Below are 18,938 nucleotides of genomic sequence, written 5' to 3' on the forward strand. Positions count from 1 at the left end.
AGGAGTTTCATATAATCTTAACTACCTTAATCTACTTCTTTTTTTCTCACATTGAAAAACCAACATAATCACTTCTTTGCTTTACCCTACAACATACACACTACTGTCTTAGAATAACAGTACTGACACTAACACAAACATTATGATTACTGAAAACAGTTTAAGATTTTTTTCTTTCTTCTCTTTTTCTTTTTGTCCTAAGGGTATAGCCCACTAAGAATATTCACTCAAATTTTATCATCTTAAACTCATTTGAAATAATTCATATTTCTGTGGTTATACCACCAACTCAATATACAGTTAGGTTTATGTATTTCATTTTGCTTTTGACTTTTAGGGTTTGCTTTTTGAAATTACATATTTTCTAATTATGTAAAATGTTTACATGATCTCACAGTCACATGTATCAAACAAGATGTTCATAAGAGCTTAGCTTCTATCCCTGTTTCCTCTATCCTTCCCTTCCCTCTAGAATACCATGCACACGTTAAAAAAAAAACTTTTAATTTTATATTGGAGTAGAGTTGATTAACAATGTTATGATAGTCTTAGGTGTATAGCAAAGTGATCTAATTATACATATATACGTATGTATTCTTTTTTAAATTCTCTTCCCATTTAGGTTGTTACAGATTATTGAGCAGAGTTCCCTATGCTATAGAGTATGTCCTTGTTAGTTATGCATTTTATTTTATTTTTTCATTAACAAAGCAGTCAGTTCCCTTTATTTTTAAAATTTTATGTACACATATGAATGATCTGTATAATGTACATTCAATATAGAAAGCTTTATATATTTGATAATGTATAGAACATTTCACAATTACACTAATCTCTTACATAACATCTTGACATCTGTTTTTAAATTTTTTTGCACAAGCTTCTTTTTCATTCAATTTGGTAAAGCCAGTTATATACATCAACGTGTACTGTGAGCTCTCAGGAGGTTAAATGATTGAGGAGAGGATACCAGTGAACAGGTGCAAGGACAAAACCCAAAAGTGTTCAACAATGGGAGAACAGCCAGGCAGACTTGAGGCAGGAGAGGGAAATGCCCTTCTGGGGGCTGAGTGACTTTGATTTCCCAATCTCTGTAGACTGTAGTTCAACCCCACAGTCACACTAATTCGAAAAAACATTATAAAAACTAGGAAGAAAGCTTTGTCTTTTTGATTCACAGTCTTGTAAACAGATATAAAGGAACAAAATGTGCTTACATACATCAAGAAAAAAAATTCTTGTGTACCCACTTAGGTTGATCCACAGAGTGCTTTCTTGTAACGTGATACAATTAGAATCACTGACTTTTTTCCTAAATAAAAATATATTTATAGAAAAAGGAATAACACTGTCATGAAACCAGGAGAAAGGCAGTTAAGAGTTTTCTTCAATGGATCAGCTGGAGGAATGTGGACAGGGCACTGGCCTTTCAGCGTTTATTGTCTCTCATGAAAGTTTCTCGTCTGATAGCCAAGGTCACCTGCCTCATGGTCTACAGGAGGCGGCAAGTTGGACATGTCTGATGAGGATGTCCCTGCAGTAAGGCAGCCAGCAACTCCAGGTCCTGTGAGGTATCCTGCTGTTTGTGACTCAGAAATAAACAAATCATGTTTCTGATCTTTGAAGGCACTCCAGACTGAAGAACGAGACAGGATTTCATTCACCTGTTCTCCATGCTGCAGGCTTCGAGTCATTGCCTTGAGAGCTTTAACAATCTGAGCCTTTGTGGCTGCTGGGCTGTCCAGATTTTCAAGGCCAATGCCTTCAAGTAATTTTAAAAGGTATGGGACCAAATCTACCTTCAGGGCTTGTGCTACTAATTCACTCTACTCCTTCTGAAACATTCTATTAATTGCTTCACAGGCTAGACCAATGGTATCCGGTCGTTTTTTCATTCCATTTATCAGTGGGCCAATGGTCTCCAAAGATGCCATGGTTCGAACACAGAGCTCATTTTCAGACAGGGCGTGAATAACTCAAATGGCACTCTTAGGAATGGCGTTGTTCCTATGATTCATCGCCTGGATAATTTTGGGAAGATGGCCCAATGGTGGAACCTGATCAGCCAGCTGAGGCTGTGCACTGAAAAGACATACTGTTGCCATTGTCAAAGTTTCCAGAGTCTCTCCATGAGGACTGTTCTTCTCTAGAAGCTCAGTTAGCTTTTCCAGCAGTGCAGTAAGAAATTCTCTAGGCTTTCTTAGAACCCAAGCTGGCTGTGCAATGAAGATTCTCAAGAAAACTCCTCCAACAGCAAGTTCACCTTCTGCTTCTCCAAAGACCACAGCAAAATCTTCAGGCAACTTCCAGTTTACGTCAGGGTTGTCTTGCTGATTTTTAAAGTGCTCGAGCATCATTTCTCTAACTGTCGTGGACACTTTATCTCTGGAACTATCATTCCAAATTAACTCAGGATTTTCATGAGTTCCTTCAAAAATATGGACAGCAGCTTCAGGGTTGTCTCTCATGGCATCCATAAAAACGCTTGGGAGAAATTTCATCAATGTAATTCGAACCTTTGGACCTATTAGTTTATCTGCTGTCATTTTAGCAAAAAGTTCTGCTGTCTGGGCTCAAACCTGTGGATGTGTTGAATTGCAGAACATGTCTAGTAAATAAATCAAAGCTCCTCTTGCCATTGCTTCTTTGATAATTTTTGTACTTGATGTCAAAGCATAAAGAGTCTCCAGAACAAGCTGACGACTTGATGGCAAAGAATGCAGAAGAGCCAATAAATTGGACAAAACCATTGATTCAGCAATATTGTTGACACAATCTTGATTAGATGTCACTATATTCACAACCTCTAAAGCCAGCTGCTGTACTTGACCAGCTCCATGGACTCGAAGAAGAGAAAATATTAACTTAAAATGACCAATGCATTCACTTTCAGAGCCTGGATTATATTTTATAACATTTCTCAGAGCCTCCAAAGCCATTTCAACTCTTGGCAAGCGGTCTCCATGTTGCTCTGACTCCACTTTTGCAGCATGAGTGATAGCCAGGAAGGTGTGAAGGTACTGGGCCTGGGAACCTATATAATCCAAGAGACTTGCAACAAATGCTTTTGGAACCTCAAGTGGGAAAGTAGGGACTTCATTATAGACCCTGACAAAAATCTCCCCTACAATAAGTTCTTTGGCATGATCACTGTAGACAAATTCTGCTCCATAAGTTTTATCACAGTCACCTTTTTTAATCATGTTTTCCTGTTGAGATTCAAGAAATTCAAGTAGTTCTGCTCTTGTAGAATTGTTCCATATCAAATAGGGGCTCTCTGTGTTACTGTTAAGCATCTTCAAAATCTCCGTAGCACTAATCACAGCAAGTTTTCTAGCAACATAGGGGGTCAGCATGCCAGCTAAACTTTTCCTTATGGTTGGATTTTCTGGTGTTGCTTGTTCTTCAGGCAGATAACCTCCAAGGCGACTTAGAGCTCGGACACTCAGTTTGGCAAGGCTGTTGGCTACTTCCTTCCCATCCGGCCACGTTAATGATCCTTCCCCAGGTTCAACTATGGAAAACTTGTCAGCTGATCTGTCTATAATTCAGGGATAAAACTATGACTACAGAAAGGAAAGATGACCTCAGTTATGCATTTTAAATATAGCAATGTGTACAGGTCAGTCTCAAGCTCCAAAACTATCTCTTCTCCCTGGAAACCATAAGTTAGTTTTCTTAAGTCTGTAAGTCTTTCTGTTTCATAAATAAGTTCACTTGTATCATTTCTTTTTAGAGTCCCAATTCTCTTTCTCTGTCTGACTTCACTCAGTATGAAAATCTCTAGATCCGTCTATGTTGCTGCAAATGGCATTATTTCATCCTTTTTAATGGCTGGGTAATATTCCATTGTATATGTGTAGCACATCTTATTTATCCACTCCTCTATTGTATATATTTAGGTTGCTTTTGTATTGTGTGTTGGCTATTGTAAACAGACATGCACACTTTTTTTGATTGTTTTTTTGCTTAATAATATGTCTCGGTTTTTACTCTGTAGCAGTATGTAAATACAGTCCTCATTTTCTTTTGTACATTTGCATGGTGTTCCATTATATATATATATGCTCTAGGTAATCCCACCAGTTCCCTCTTACTGGATATCTGGGTTGTTTCTAGGCTTTTTGTTGTTGTTGTTTTTATAAGTAATTAAATAACTGACTTTTAAAATACTCCCAAGCTTATTGGTTGTCATCAGGGAAAGTACTGAACAGATTATACAAATCTATAAATGAGGTTTACAGTTTTCAAGTCCCACTCTTTCCCAATTTTTGTTTTCATATTATTTAGTTGGCACTTCTCTATATTTTATGTATTATATTAATAACATTATTATTAATTTATTGTTACTGGTACTAATAATTAGTAATTAATTATTAGCAAATTATATTAGTAGTTAATGTTAGGGTTATTAATAATTAATACATCAATGTGTTGTATATTAATAACAATTTATATAAACTTTGTTATACTTTTCTTTATCATCCATAGCAAGAATATGTGAAAATTTTCTTTCTTGTGTATATGTGTCTTAGGTCACACTGTGAAAGTGTATTTCTTACTGTGGTGATGGGGTTGCTCAGTTGCTAAGTCATGTCCGATTCTTTGCAACCCCATGGACTGCAGCAGGCTCGTCTGTCCTTTACTATCTCTCAGTTTGCTCAGATCATGTCCATTGAGTCAGTGATGCTATCTAACCATCTCATCCTCTGTCACTCCCTTCTCCTTTTGCCTTCAATCTTTCCCAGCATCAGGATCTTTTCCAGTGAGTCAGCTCTTCATGTCAGGGACCAAAGTATCGGAACTTCTTCTTCAGCAACAGTCCTTCCAATGAATATTCAGGGTTGATTTCCTCTAGGATTGACTGGTTTGATCTCCTTGCAGTCCAAGGGACTCTCAAGAGTCTTCTCCAGCACCACAATTTGAAAACATCAATTCTTCAGCACTCAGCCTTCTTTATGGTCCAACACTCACACCCATACATGACTACTGGACTATATGGACCTTTGTCTGCAAAGTGATGTCTCTGATTTTTAATACACTGTCTGGGTTACTCATTGCTTTCCTTCCAATGAGCAAACGTCTTTTAATTTCATAGCTGCAGTCACCATCTGTGATGATTTTGGAACCCAAGAAAATAAAATCTGTCACTGCTTCTACTTTTTCTTCTTCTTTTTGACATGCAGTGATGGGACTGGATGACATGCTCTTAGTTTTTTGAATGTTGAGTTTTAAGCTAGCTTTTTTACTCTCCTCTTTCACCATCATCAAGAGACTCTTTAGTTCCTCTTCATTTTCTGCCATTAAGGTGGTATCTGAGGTTCATATCTGAGGTTGTTGGTATTTCTCCCAGCAATCTTGATTCCAGCTTGTTATTCATCCAGCTGGGCATTTGACATGATGTACTCTGCGTATAAATTAAATAAGTAGGGTAACAGTATACAGCCTTGTCATACTCCTTCCCCAATTTTGAACCAGTCCACTGTTCTATGTCTGGTTCTAACTATTGCCTGTTGACCTGCATACAGGTTTCTCAGGAGACAGGTAAGGTGGTCTGGTATTCCCATCTCTTTCAGAATTTTCCACAGTTTGTTGTGATCCACACAGTCCAAGACTTTAGCATAGTCAATGAAGCAGAAGTAGATGTTTTTTAGACATCTAAAAAACATCTTTGCTTTCTCCTTGATCCAATGAATGTTGACAATTTGATCTCTGAATCAGTGAAAAGGCACATAATCAAAAGAGGATGGAATATCCATAAGTATGAAGTATTGATAATTGAGGATTTTTTTAAAAAGAAATTCTCAGCCCTAGCTTTTCTGAAGCTAGAGATGCCAACCTTACTACTGTAAGAGATCTTGTCCTCTGTTCTGGCTCCAGGCTGGCTATGCTGATGTCAGCCCTTCCAGGTTCATGCCCTTCTCCCTACCTTGGGCTCTGATAGCCTAGCTCTTGCACCCCCTTAACATGATTGTTCTTGTCACCCATGTCATCTTGTCATCTGTGTAACTGATGAAATAGAGAAAGGCCTATCCTACAAGGTTTAAAACCTTTTGAAGGGATGATAAGACCCCACAGCCTCATACCTTTGCTTCTGATGGTAACAACTCTTAATTAAACCATTCACTTCTTGTACCCTTTAGAATGTTCTCTGAGAAATGTTCTCCACTAGCTATCAGCGAATCTTTTTTTTTTTTTGCCCTTCACAGCCAAATGTTATTATCTCCACATCTTCATGCTCCATGCATTTGACAGCCTACTGCAATTGTTTGTGTTTCTACCATTCTGCCTGAATGAACACTTGCCATGGTCACCAAAGACTTCATAGCTGGCAAATTCTATGTTGCTTTGCCATTGTCATCCAACTTGAATGCTCTCTGCAGCATTTGGCATTGTTAATTTTTATTTATGTTTATTTTACCTAAGTTCTTAAAAAAGTTTTTTCTTCTAGTTTTATTGAGCTATAATTGACATACAGCACTGTATAAGTTTAAGTGATACAGCATAATGATTTGACTCACATCATGAAATGATTATCACAATAAGTTTAGAGAACATCCATCATCTCATATAGAAACGAAAATGTAAAAATACATGGTGAGGTGTCACTAGAGGACTTTTGCTTCAGACTTAACATACTCCAGGTCCTACCTGCTAGTATAAGGAGAATGAGAGATATGCAGCAGACCTGGACTCAACCTAAAGTAGGAACCAAACCCAACTGAGTCCAGACTAGATCAGTCAACTCCCAGCCACAGAAAAAAAGAAAAAATAATTTTTTCCCTTGTAATGAGAATGCTTAAGATTTACTCTCTTAAATTCATATATAACATACAGCAGTGTTCCTTATATTCATCATGCTGTACAATATGTCCTAAGTACTTATCTTATAACTGGAAGTTTGTACCTTTTGACCATCTTCATCCACTTCCCGCTCCCCTTACAACTCACCTCCGGTAACCACAAATCTGATCTCTTTTCTTGAGTTTGTTAGTTCTTGAAGTATAATGGACCTACAACAGTATGTTAGTTTCTGTTACACAACACTGATTTGGCATTTCTGTACATTTAAAAATGATCATCTTGATAAGTCTAGTTATGATATGTCACCATACAAAGATTTGCATAGTTATTAATTATATTCCTCACACTATACTTAGTGCTATCTATCTATCTATCTATATATGCTTATTTTAAGATACTGATTTCTTCTTTTTTAAGATACTGATCCCTTAAGTTCACACAAATTTTAACAACCTTGCAGTTTTACTCCTTGCCCATATTTACTGTTGTTGACATCATAGTTTACATCTTCTTGTTTTGTTTATGCCTTAACTACTTATTGCAGATATAAATGATTGTACTACCTTTTAAAAAAGACGGATGCTTTTATTCATACGTTTCCTCCAGTCTACTTGTTGGATTATTATTCACCTTTTTTAAAAATTGAAGTATCGTTGATTTATAATGTTTTGGTGTTTCAGGTGTACAGCAAAGTGATTTATATATATACATATTCTTTCTCAGATTCTTTTTCAATATAGGTTATTATAAAATATTGTGTATATTTCCCTGTTCTATACATTAGGTCCTTGTTGTTTATCTATTTTATGTATATATATTACTCCCAAATTCCTAGTTTACCCCTTTCTCCCTGATGTTACTACTTTTGTCTCTTAATCTTCCTACTAGTTTTATGTTCTTGTTTAGTTGCTAAGTCGTGTCTGACACTTTGCAGCCCCATGGACTGCAGCATGCCAGGTTTCCCTGTCCTTCACCATCTCCCAGAGTTTGCTCAAACTCCTGTCCATTGTCTCGGTGATGCCATTCAGCCGTCTCATCCTCTGTGATCCCCTTCTCCTCCTGCTTTCAATCTTTCCCAGCATCAGGGTCTTTTCCAGTGAGTCAGCTCTTCGCATCAGGTGGCCAAAGTATTGAAGCTTCAGCTTCAACATTAGTCCTTCCAATGAATATTCAGAGTTGATTTCCCTTACATCTAGCTCATTTACTGACTTTACAGTATATTTGCCTTAACTAATAAGATTTTTCACTCGTTCTACGTAAGGTTCTTTTTGGAATTTTCTTGTTTCTAGTTGTGGAATTTTGGTGCCAAACCATTTTGCTTGTCTGTGAAACTTTGAATCTCTCCATCAAATCCGAATGAAAGTCTTGCTGGATTGTGTATTCTCAGTTGTAGGTTTCTCCTTTTTGTCTCTGGCCTGGCCTCGAGTTTCTGCTGAGAAGTCAGCTTATAGCCTTCTGGGTATTCCCTTGGATGTAAGTTTTTGCTTTTCATTTGCTGTTTTTAAATATTCTCTGTTTTGCCATTTTAATGACAATGTGTCTTGGTGTGGTCCCCTTTGAATTGATCTTGTTTGGGATGCTCTGTGCTTCATGGACTAGGATGTCTGTTTCCTTTCCCAGGATAGGAAAGTTTTAGCTGTTATGTTTTCAGATGTGTTCTCTGCCTGTTTCTTTCTCTCCTCCTTCTGAGTCCCCTATAATGCAAATGTTAACTTGATGTTGTTCCCAAAGAGCTCTTAAACTGTTCTCACTTCTTTTTATTGTTTTTTTCTTTCTACCTAAAGTAAGCCAAGCATTTTGGGGATTCATCCTCTCAGTCCTAGACCCCTGTGTTGACGAGCCTAATGTGTGACTCAGACCCCTTGCTTCTTGGGGAAAACTTCTGCAATTGTAATTATCCTCCCATTTGTGAGTTGCCTACCCAGGGGTATAGGTCTTGATTATAACAGAACTCCATCCCTCCTACCCATCTTGTTGTGCTTCCTTCTTTACATCTTTAGTTGCAGATCTTTTCTTCTAGTCTGATTTTTCTCATCAATTGTTTCGGTGTGTTGTTGTTTTTAGTCACTCAGTCGTGTCTGACTCTGCGACCTCATGAACTGTAGCCCACCAGGCTCATCTGTCCATGGAATTTTCCAGGCAAGAATACTGGAGTGGGTTGCCATTCCCTTCTCCAGGGGAAGTTCCCAACCCAGGGAATGAACCTGGGTTGCCTGCATTGCAGGCAGATTCTTTACCGGCTGAGCCACCAGGGACGTGTCAAAACCACTGAAATGTTTTTAGTCACTCAGTCATGTCTGACTCACAGCAGGAGTTACTCTGTAAATAGTTGTAATTTTGCTGTGCACGTGGGAGGAGGCTCTTCCCACTCCACCATCTTGGCCACCTCTTGGCATTGCTAACCACCCCTCATCTTTGAACATCTCTCTTGCGTTGGCTTCCATAACATTCTCCTTTTCTCTGGCAATTCTTCCTTAGTCTCTGATTCCTGTTTAATATACTTTATTGGATCTTCCATTCAAATTACCATAGGAATTTATGCTCATTATGCATGTGTGCTAAGTCACTTCAGTTGTATCCGACTCTTTGCGACCCTAGGGACTGTAGCTCACCAGGCTTCTCTGTCCATGGGATTCTCCAGGCAAGAATACTGGAGTGGGTTACCATTTCCTTCTCCAAGGGATCTTCCCAGCCCAGGAATTGAATCTGCTTCTCTCAGGTCTCCTGCATTGCAGGTGGGTTCTTTACCACTAGATCCACCTGGGAAGCCCATATGCTCATTGAAACAAGTCAATTAATATAGAAGTCTACAAAGAAAAAGCCAACTATAACATTTTATGTATTTAGAGCTAATTTAGGATTCTAAAACTACTAAAACTTGTAAGGTTTTTAAATTTAAAGGTTGATCTGTAAATGGCAATAAACAAATACTCTGGACAGAATGCCTTGAGAAACCTGTATGCAGGTCAGGAAGCAACAGTTAGAACTGGACATGCAACAACAGACTGGTTCCAAATAGGAAAAGGAGTACATCAAGGCTGTATATTGTCACCCTGCTTATTTAACTTATATGCAGAATACATCATGAGAAACACTTGACTGGATGAAGCACAAGCTGGAATCAAGATTGCTGGGAGAAATATCAATAACCTCAGATGCAGATGGCACCACCCTTATGGCAGAAAGTGAAGAAGAACTAAAGAGCCTCTTGATGAAAGTGAAAGAGGACAGTGAAAAAGTTGGCTTAAAGCTCAACATTCAGAAAACTAAGATCATGGCATGTGGTCCCATCACTTCATGGGGAGTAGATGGGGAGACAGTGGCTGACTTTATTTTTCTGGGCTCCAAAATCACTGCAGATGGTGATAGCAGCCATGAAATTAGAAGACGCTTACTCCTTGAAAGGAAAGTTATGACCAACCTAGACAGCGTATTAAAAAGCAGAGACATTACTTTGCCGACAAAGGTCTGTCTAGTCAAGGCTATGGTTTTTCCAGTAGTCATGTATAGATGTGAGAGTTGGACTATAAAGAAAGCTGAGCACTAAAGAATTGATGCTTTTGAACTGTGGTGTTGGAGAAGACTCTTGAGGGTCCCTTGGACTGCAAGGAGATCAAACCAGTCAATCCTAAAGGAAATCAACCCTGAATATTCATTGGAAGAAGTGATGCTGAAACTGAAGCTCCAATACTTTGGCCACCTGATGCGAAGAGCTGACTCATTTGAAAAGACCCTGATGCTGGGAAAGATTGAAAGCAGGAGGATAAGGGGACGACAGAGGATGAGGTGGTTGGATGACATCACCGACTCAATGGACATGAGTTTGAGCAAGCTCCAGAAGATGGTGAAGGACAGGGAAGCCTGGCGTGCTGCAGTCCATGGGGTCACAAAGAGTCGGACATGACTGAGCGATTTAACTAAACTGAAATGATGATCAAAAAAAGACCTATATGGAACTTTCCTGATGATCCAGTGGCTCGGACTCTGTGGTCCCAATTCAAGGGACTTGGGTTCAATCCCTGGCCAGAAAACTAGGTCCCACATGCCTCAACAAAGATCCTGAATGCTGCACCTAAGAGCCGGAGGAGTCAAACAAATAATTTAAAAAAAAAAACACAGAGATCTACTTGTGTTTTGTTTATTTATCTCTTAATTTTCTTTTACCCTAGGAGTTCTTCCTCTGTTTCTTTTTTCTCTTTGAATTTTATTTAAGAAAATGGCTGAGAGACTTCCCTTGTGGCACAATGGATAAGAATCCACCCGCCAGTGCAGGTTAATACCCTGGTCCAGGAAGATTCTACTTCCGTGGACGAAGCAACTAAGCCCATTTGCCACAGCTTCCAATCCCTTTGCTGCAACTACTGAAGACCGTGCACCATAACAAGAGTAGCCACTGCAATGAGAAACCCATGCACTGCAATGGAGAGTAGACCCTGCTCTCCAGGACTAGAGAAAGCCAGACCTCAGCAACAAAGACCAAGTGCAGGCAAAAATAAAAATAAATAAATATTTTAAAAAGGAGAATGGCTAGGAACTTCCCTGACGGTCCAGTGTTTATGATTCCACAGTTTCACGGCAGGGGGCGTGAGTTGGATCCCTGGTCAGGGGACTAAGATCCCCCAAGCTCTGCGGCAGGGCCAAAATTAAAAAAAAAAAAAAAGAAAGAAAGGAAATTACTGATTTGTCCACTATCTGTATTTTGCTGTCTGTATTCCCATGGTGCCATTGAACATGTTTCTCTAGCCTCTGATTTTTTTCTCCTTCCCCTGTAAGTTAGTAATTGGATGTAGAGCCCTGATCACGTTCAAGTTAAATTTTTTCGACACGACAACTTCATGGGTGGTATTGTGATTTTCCGTGAGGAAGCATAAAATGTCTGGGTGCCTCCATTGTTGATGCTAGCAGCATGTGGGATTTTAGTTCCCCAGACATGGATTGAACTGGTGTCCCCTGCATTGGAAGGCAGATTCTTAACCGCTGCACCACCAGGCAAGTCCTCCATTAATTCATTAGGACTTCCAATTGGTGATATTCAAACTCTAGCATGCCTTTTTCATTCATTAGCTGGACATTTTCTGTATTATTTGGCTACCCAATGGTTATAGTTCATAAAGAAAAAACAATGAAAATAAGAAGTGTTTCACTTTATTTAGCAGTTCTCAAAATAATAAAGTGTGCACTTAAATCTTCCCATGATGACTAATTAATTTTTAGTATTATCCTGAACTGGGGTTGACAAACATGCTGATGGGATGTCCAAATTACTACATCTTTGGTCAGTGGGAGGCCCCTTAAGTTGATTTCTAAGCCCTTTTGACAAGACCTTAGCTGTTTTTGATAACTATTATTTTCTATTTGGAAATAATTTTTTAAAATCACAATTTGGGTATCAGCCTGCTCATTTTCACTTCTTGGTCATTGTTTTTAGGCCTTTGAAATAGAAATAACTAGAAAATTCCCCCTTTTTTTTTTTTGTTTTGGCCACTCCCTGCAACTTGTGGGATCCTAGTTCCCCTATAGGGATTAAACCGGCATCCTCGGCAGTAAAAGTATGAAATCCCAACTATTTGACTGCTCCAGAACTCCCCAGAACATATTTTTTTTTCCTAAAATAAATTCATTGTGAGTGTTTAGTGATATTTCCAATTCAAATTCAGGATTTATACTTAACTTTGATCTTAATCTGTATTTTCTTTTTCCCATGCTAAAAATCCCAGTTCTCAGCAACACTGGGAATGATACTAGAATATCACTTAATTACTCATTTTCTTCACCCCACAATTGACATCCAAGAGTCTCAGAACGACAGTACCAACACTACTACCAGCAATATGATTGCCATAAACACTTTAAATCTCTTTAAGCAGTTCTTTTTACCCTAAGGGTATATCTCACTGGTATAAGCAATCAACTCACTGTGTTTTAAACTCAGTAGAAATAGGTCCCCTCTGTGTGTCTTCCCCACTACCTGATTTACAGTTAGGTTCATTTGTTTTGCTTTTCTTTCAATTTTTAAGAGATCGTTTTTAAATCTTAATTCTGTTTTATAATTATGTAAAATATTTACATAGTTGCTAAATCAAATCTACAAACACTACCTTCTATTCCCCTCCTCTCCACTCTATTCCTCTCTCCTTCTACAGATAACCTTTCAAAACATGTTATGGCTTATCCTTCCATATGTTAAAAACTATAAACAGTTCTTTTTCATAAGTAGTTTTCACTGTGAGATCCATTTTATTTGCTCTCTCCCTTTCTTTCTTCTTTTTTTTTTTTTTTTGTATTCAGGAAAACCACATCCACAATCCACCATAGATTCCCTTACAAAGAATGAGGACCTAATTGGGAGAAGAATCTGGCGAAATGCTTGGGACCAGTCAGGACTTCCTGTCAGCAAGGATAGGTAGGGAGTCAGCTGTCAGCCCCTTGTGTATGGCTGGTGGCAATGGAAGTGTAGCTAGAGATATTCTTTTTGCAAATGGTCCATCTACTCCTGCCAGACAACTAACTGGAGGTTCTTCTAGATGGCTGGGTTTTGTGTTTTTTTCCCTCTGAGGATTTGGCTGTTTGTAGAAATATAAGAAGATTTCTGGAGAAATGTCAGAAATTACTTTTTTGGTTTCTTGGTGAATGGTGAGGGGGATAAGGGACACTGGGTGTAGGAACTACTTTGGTTCCTACCTGTTTAGTGGTTCCACCTGCCACGTGGCAGTCTTGGGTGACCCCTGCAGCCTGTGTGTGTGGGTGAGGTGGGGAATGGGGTCAGCAACAGCCCACTGCCCACTGTATTTTTGCTTCTCGCTGGGAGTCGGAATGGAAAGAAACCTAACCATGTGGTCTCAATTCCTGGAGGACCTTAAGGACTGCACTATAAATAAGTCAGAAATCCTAGATTGCCTACAGGATTACTTCCTGGATTCCAGCCCTTCACCCCATGATACAAAATCACATAAACTTTCAGATGCCTACTGCTCCTCTGGGCATGTCTGCTCCTAACTGGTTCCAGTTCCTTCTCTGCCTAGCCCTTGAAGATACCACCTCCTCTCCACACTCAGAAACCAACTCCACTGACCCTAAATGGTGGCTCAAAGTATTACATGAGTTAGATCCTACATTCCTTGTGATGCAAATTCTAACACCTGGTTCCTTGTGGGGGGCACAGGCTGGCAGACAGCCATGGGACCTGGTCTAATGCCTCAAGCCCTTTCTTATCACAGGAACCTGACTAGCCCTGGAAAGAGCAGTCTCACCAGAGTCAACAAGACCCTAGATGTCAAAGAGCCAGAAATACAAGAAAGAAAAAGGCATGATCAATACACCCTACAGGCCAAGTTTCAGAACTCTACCTAAGCATGCATTTGTTTACTGACATTTCATTTTCCTCTGCTGGTCTGCAGGGGAAAAACATTTTAATGATAATTAGTTTGTCTTACTATCTTCAACACTTAGCACAGTCATTCTAGTTCATTATAAACAGCCAGAACCAGGTAGCTGGGATGGACATTAACAGACAGTGACAAGAGGGAGCAATGGGGGATGCTCCATCAGGATTCTGCTTCTGTTCACTCATATGTTCGAGGCCCCTTGGGGTTCTATCTGGGGCCATCTTCCCTTCTCACTGTACACTCTTTCCTGACTCAAGCATGTGTGTGACCAGAGCTCCCATTGTCATAATAAGCAGATAAATCCCTTCTCTGTATCCCCTATTCCAGGTCCATGTGATCACAGGACATATACTCCTGGATGTCTCCCTGGCATCTAAAACTCAACGTGCCCAAACTGAAATACTAATTTCTTCCCCAGACTGGCTTTTCCTCCCACATTCTATTTCAGTTTGTGTCACCATCATCCTCCCTCATGTTTTACTCAGAAACCTGGAGGACATCCTTGATTCATCTTCTCCCTCACCCCCCTTGTCCCATCAATCATTTAGCTCTATGACTTCATCTTCTAAATATCCACTGAATGGGTCTGTTTTATCAGTTCCACTGCCAATCCCCTGTGCAAACCATTATCCCCTCTTACCTGGGTTAGTTCAGTTTCAGTCGCTCAGTCATGTCCGACTCTTTGTGACCCCATGGACTATAGCACGCCAGGCTTCCCTGTCCTTCACCATCTTCCGGAGCTTGCTCAAACTCGTGTCCATTGAGTCGGTGATGTCATCCAACCGTCTCCTCCTCTGTCGTCCCCTTATCCTCCTGCTTTCACTCTTTCCCAGCATCAGGGTCTTTTTAAATGAGTCAGCTCTTCGCATCAGATAGCCAAAGTATTGGAGCTTCAGCTTCAGCATTAGTCCTTCCAATGAATATCCAGGGTTGATTTCCTTTAGGATTGACTGGTTGAATCTCCTTGCAGTCCAAGGGACTCTCAACACCACACTCTGAAGACCAGAGTCTTCTCCAACACCACAGTTCAAAAGCATCAATTCTTCGGCGCTCAGCTTTCTTTGTGGTCCAACTCTCACATCCATACATGACTACTGGAAAAACCATACCTTTGACTAGACGGACCTTTGTTGCCAAAGTAATGTCTCTGCTTTTTAATATGCTGTCTAGGTTGATCATAGCTTTTCTTCCAAGGAGCAAGTGTCTTTTAATTTCATGGCTGCAGTCACCATCTGCAGTGATTTTGGAGCCCAAGAAAATAAAGTCTGTCACTATTTCCATTGTTTCCCCATCAATTTGCCATGAAGTGGTGAGACCAGATGTTATGATGTTAGTTCTTTGAATGTTGAGTTTTAAGCCAGCTTTTTCACTCTCCTCTTTCAATTTCATCAAGAGGCTCTTTAGTTCCTCCTTACTTTCTGCCACAAGGGTGGTGTCAGCGGCATATCTGAGGTTATTGCTATTTCTCCCTACAAAAACTTGATTCCAGTTTGTGCTTCATCCAGCCTGGCATTTCACATGATGTACTCTGCATTTAAGTTAAATAAGCAAGGTGACATTACACAGCCTTGACATACTCCTTCCCCGATTTGGAACCAGTTCACTGTTCCATGTTTGGTTGTAACTTGTTTCTTGACCTGCATACAGATTTCTCAGGAGGCAGGTCAGGTGGTCTGGTATTCCCATCCCTTTCAGAATTTTCCATGGTTTGTTGTGATCCACACAGTCAAAGGCTTTAGTGTAGTCAATGAAGCAGAAGTAGATGTTTTTCTAGAATTCTCTTGCTTTTTCTATGATCCAGTGGATGTTGGCAATTTGATCTCTGGCTCCTCTGCCTTTTCTAAATCCAGCTTGAACATCTGGAAGTTCTCGATTCATTTACTGTTGAAGCCTGGCTTGGAGTATTTTGAGCATTACTTTGCTAGCATGTGAGATGAGTGTAACTGTACAGTAGTTTGAACATTTTTTGGCACTGCCTTTCTTTGGGATTGGAATGAAAACTGACCTTTTCCAGTCCTGTGGCCACTGCTGAGTTTTCCAAATTTGCTGGCATATTGAGTGCAGTGCTTTCACAGCATCGTCTTTCAGGATTTGAAATAGCTCAACTGGAATTCCATCACCTCCACTAGCTTTGTTCATAGTGATGCTTCCTAAGGCCCACTTGACTTCACACACCAGGATATCTGGCTCTAGGTGAGTGATCACACCATTGTGTTTATCTGGGTCATGAAGATCTTTTTTTGTATAGTTCTTCTGTGTATTCCTGGCACCTCTTCTTAATATCTTCTGCTTCTGTTAGGTCCATACCATTTCTGTCCTTTACTGTGCCCTATTATTTGCATGAAATGTTCCCTTGATATTTCTAATTTTCTTGAAGAGATCTCTAGTCTTTCCCATTTTATTGTTTTCCTTCGTTTCTTTGCATTGAACACTGAGGAAGTCTTTCTTCTCTGTTCTTGCTATTCTTTGGAACTCTGCATTCTTTCCTTTTCTCTTTTGCCTTTTGCTTCTCTTCTTTTGTCAACTATTTGTAAGACCTCCTCAACCATTTTGCCTTTTTGCAGTTCTTCTTGGGAATGGTTTCAATTACCACCTCCTGTACAATGTTATGAACCTCCCTCTGCAATTCTTCAGGCACTCACTCTATCAGATCTAATCCCTTGAATCTATTTGTCATTTCTATTGTATAATCGCAAGGGATTTAATTTAGATCATACATGAATGGTCTAGTGGTTTTCTCTACTTTCTTCAATTTAAGTCTGAATTTTGCAATAAGGAGTTCATGATCTGAGCCACGGTCAGCTCCTTGTGCTGTTTTTGCTGACTGTATAGAGCTTCTCCATCTTTGGCTGCAAAGAATATAATCAGTTTGATTTCAATATTGACCATCTGGTGATATCCATGTTTAGAGTTGTGTTGTTGGAAGAGGGTGTTTGCTATGACCAGTGCATTCTCTTGGCAAAACTCTGGTAGACTTTGCCCTGCTTCATTTTGTACTCCAAGGCCAAACTTGCCTGTTACTCCAGGTATCTCTTGACTTCGTACTTTTGCATTTCAGTCCCCTATGATGAAAAGGACATCTTTTTTGGTGTTATTCTAGAAGGTCTTGTAAGTCTTCATAGCACCATTCAACTTCAGTTTCTTCAGCCTTACTGGTTGGGGCATAGTCTTGGATTACTGTGATATTGAATGGTTTGCCTTGGAAATGAACAGAGATCATTCTGTCGTTTTTGAGACTGCACCCAAGTACTGCATTTCAGACTCTTGTTGATTATGAGGGCTACTCCATTTCTTCTAAGGGATTGTTGTCCACAGTAGTAGATATAATGGTCATCTGAATTAAATTCGCCCATTCCAGTCCATTTTAGTTTACTGACTCCTAAATTGTCAATGTTCTCTCTTGCCATCTCCTGTTTAACCACTTTCAATTTACCTTGATTCATGGACCTAACATTCCAGGTTCCTATGCAATAATTGTTCTTTACAGCATCAGACATTTTTGATCATGGTTGAAGCAAATTGTAAATTATCCACATACACACGACATAACATTTGAGATGACTGCAAACTGAACACTGATTGAATATTTGACAGAATTAAGGAATTATTGTTTATATTCCTAGCCATTTTGCTTTTTACTTTAAAAAAACATAATATTGTTCGTAGCCTGAATGGGAGCGGGGTTTGAGGGAGAATGGATACATGTATATGTATAGCTGAGTCCCTTTCCTATTCACCTGAAACTGTCACAATATTATTAATCAACTATGTTGTTGCTGTTGCTTAGTAACTTAATTGTGTCCAACTCTTTTGTGACCTCATGGATTATAGCCCTCTAGGTTCCTTCGTATCTGGAATTTTCCGGGCTAAGATACTGGAGTAGATTACCATTTCCTTCTCCAGGGGATCTTCATCACCCAGGGATTGAACCTGTGCCTCCTGCATTGTAGGCGGATTCTTTACCACTGAGCCATGAGGGAAGCCCTAATTGACTATCAGTTCAGTTCAGTTCAGTCACTCAGTCATGTCCGACTCTTTGTGACACCAGGGACTGCAGTACGCCAGGCTTCCCTGTCCATCACCAACTCCTGGAGCTTGCTCTAACTCATGTCCATCGAGTCAGTGATGCCATCCAACCATGCCCAATACAAAATAAAAAGTTAGAAAAAAAACATAGTATAGTTTTAAAATATTTTAAAACAAATCCTCAAAGTTTAGTAATGTATACTAAATCGTTACAAATGCTTTGGATTTTCTTTAAAATAATATGTGAAAAGAGCAAGTACCTGAAAGAACAGATGATATAAGCATGGCTGTGCCTGCATGCTGCCGCTTCAGTCACGTCTGACTGTTTGTGACCCTATGGACCCTAGCCTACCAGACTCCTTTGTCCATGGGATTCTCCAGGCAAGAATACTGGAGTGGATTACATGTCCTCCTCCAGGGAATCAAACCTGCATCTCTTGCAAAAATTATTTCACTTGCACATAATCCAGGGTTCATTTTGTACTTGATAAGGACCTTTTTCTAATTAACATAAAACCATTAGCATACCTAACAAAATTAAAAATAATTCAAGGAATCAAGATATAAAAAGTACAAATCACAAAGAGTTTTTTTTATTTTCTTAACATTTAAGATTTTAAAAATTCTGCTTAACAACGATCATCACAAAAAAGGGAAAAAATAGACTGAAAAAAAGATAAACACATAATAGACAAAGATTAAAGAACCACAACAAATCAATAA

General features: G+C 39.4%; 2 protein-coding genes across 2 annotated transcripts; both read right to left on the minus strand.

Annotated features, from left to right (window-relative positions):
* Positions 1-699: 699 nt before the first annotated feature.
* On the minus strand, positions 700-2,546 carry LOC122675992 (dnaJ homolog subfamily C member 13-like). The gene has a single exon (XM_043875244.1). It carries the CDS (start codon positions 2,544-2,546, stop codon positions 1,977-1,979), a length of 570 nt encoding a protein of 189 aa, XP_043731179.1. The 3' UTR covers positions 700-1,976.
* Positions 700-3,469, minus strand: LOC122675991 (dnaJ homolog subfamily C member 13-like). Its single transcript, XM_043875243.1, has one exon. It carries the CDS (start codon positions 3,354-3,356, stop codon positions 2,574-2,576), a length of 783 nt encoding a protein of 260 aa, XP_043731178.1. The 5' UTR covers positions 3,357-3,469; the 3' UTR covers positions 700-2,573.
* Between the last annotated feature and the right edge of the window lie 15,469 nt (positions 3,470-18,938).

The sequence above is a fragment of the Cervus elaphus genome, chromosome 19 (assembly GCF_910594005.1).
Source record: "Cervus elaphus chromosome 19, mCerEla1.1, whole genome shotgun sequence".
Taxonomy (NCBI): domain Eukaryota; kingdom Metazoa; phylum Chordata; class Mammalia; order Artiodactyla; family Cervidae; genus Cervus; species Cervus elaphus.

Excerpts from the sequence above, each read along its gene's own strand:
- LOC122675992 (XM_043875244.1), bottom strand. The coding sequence starts at position 2,546 with ATGACAGCAGATAAACTAATAGGTCCAAAGGTTCGAATTACATTGATG.
- LOC122675991 (XM_043875243.1), bottom strand. The coding sequence starts at position 3,356 with ATGCTGACCCCCTATGTTGCTAGAAAACTTGCTGTGATTAGTGCTACG.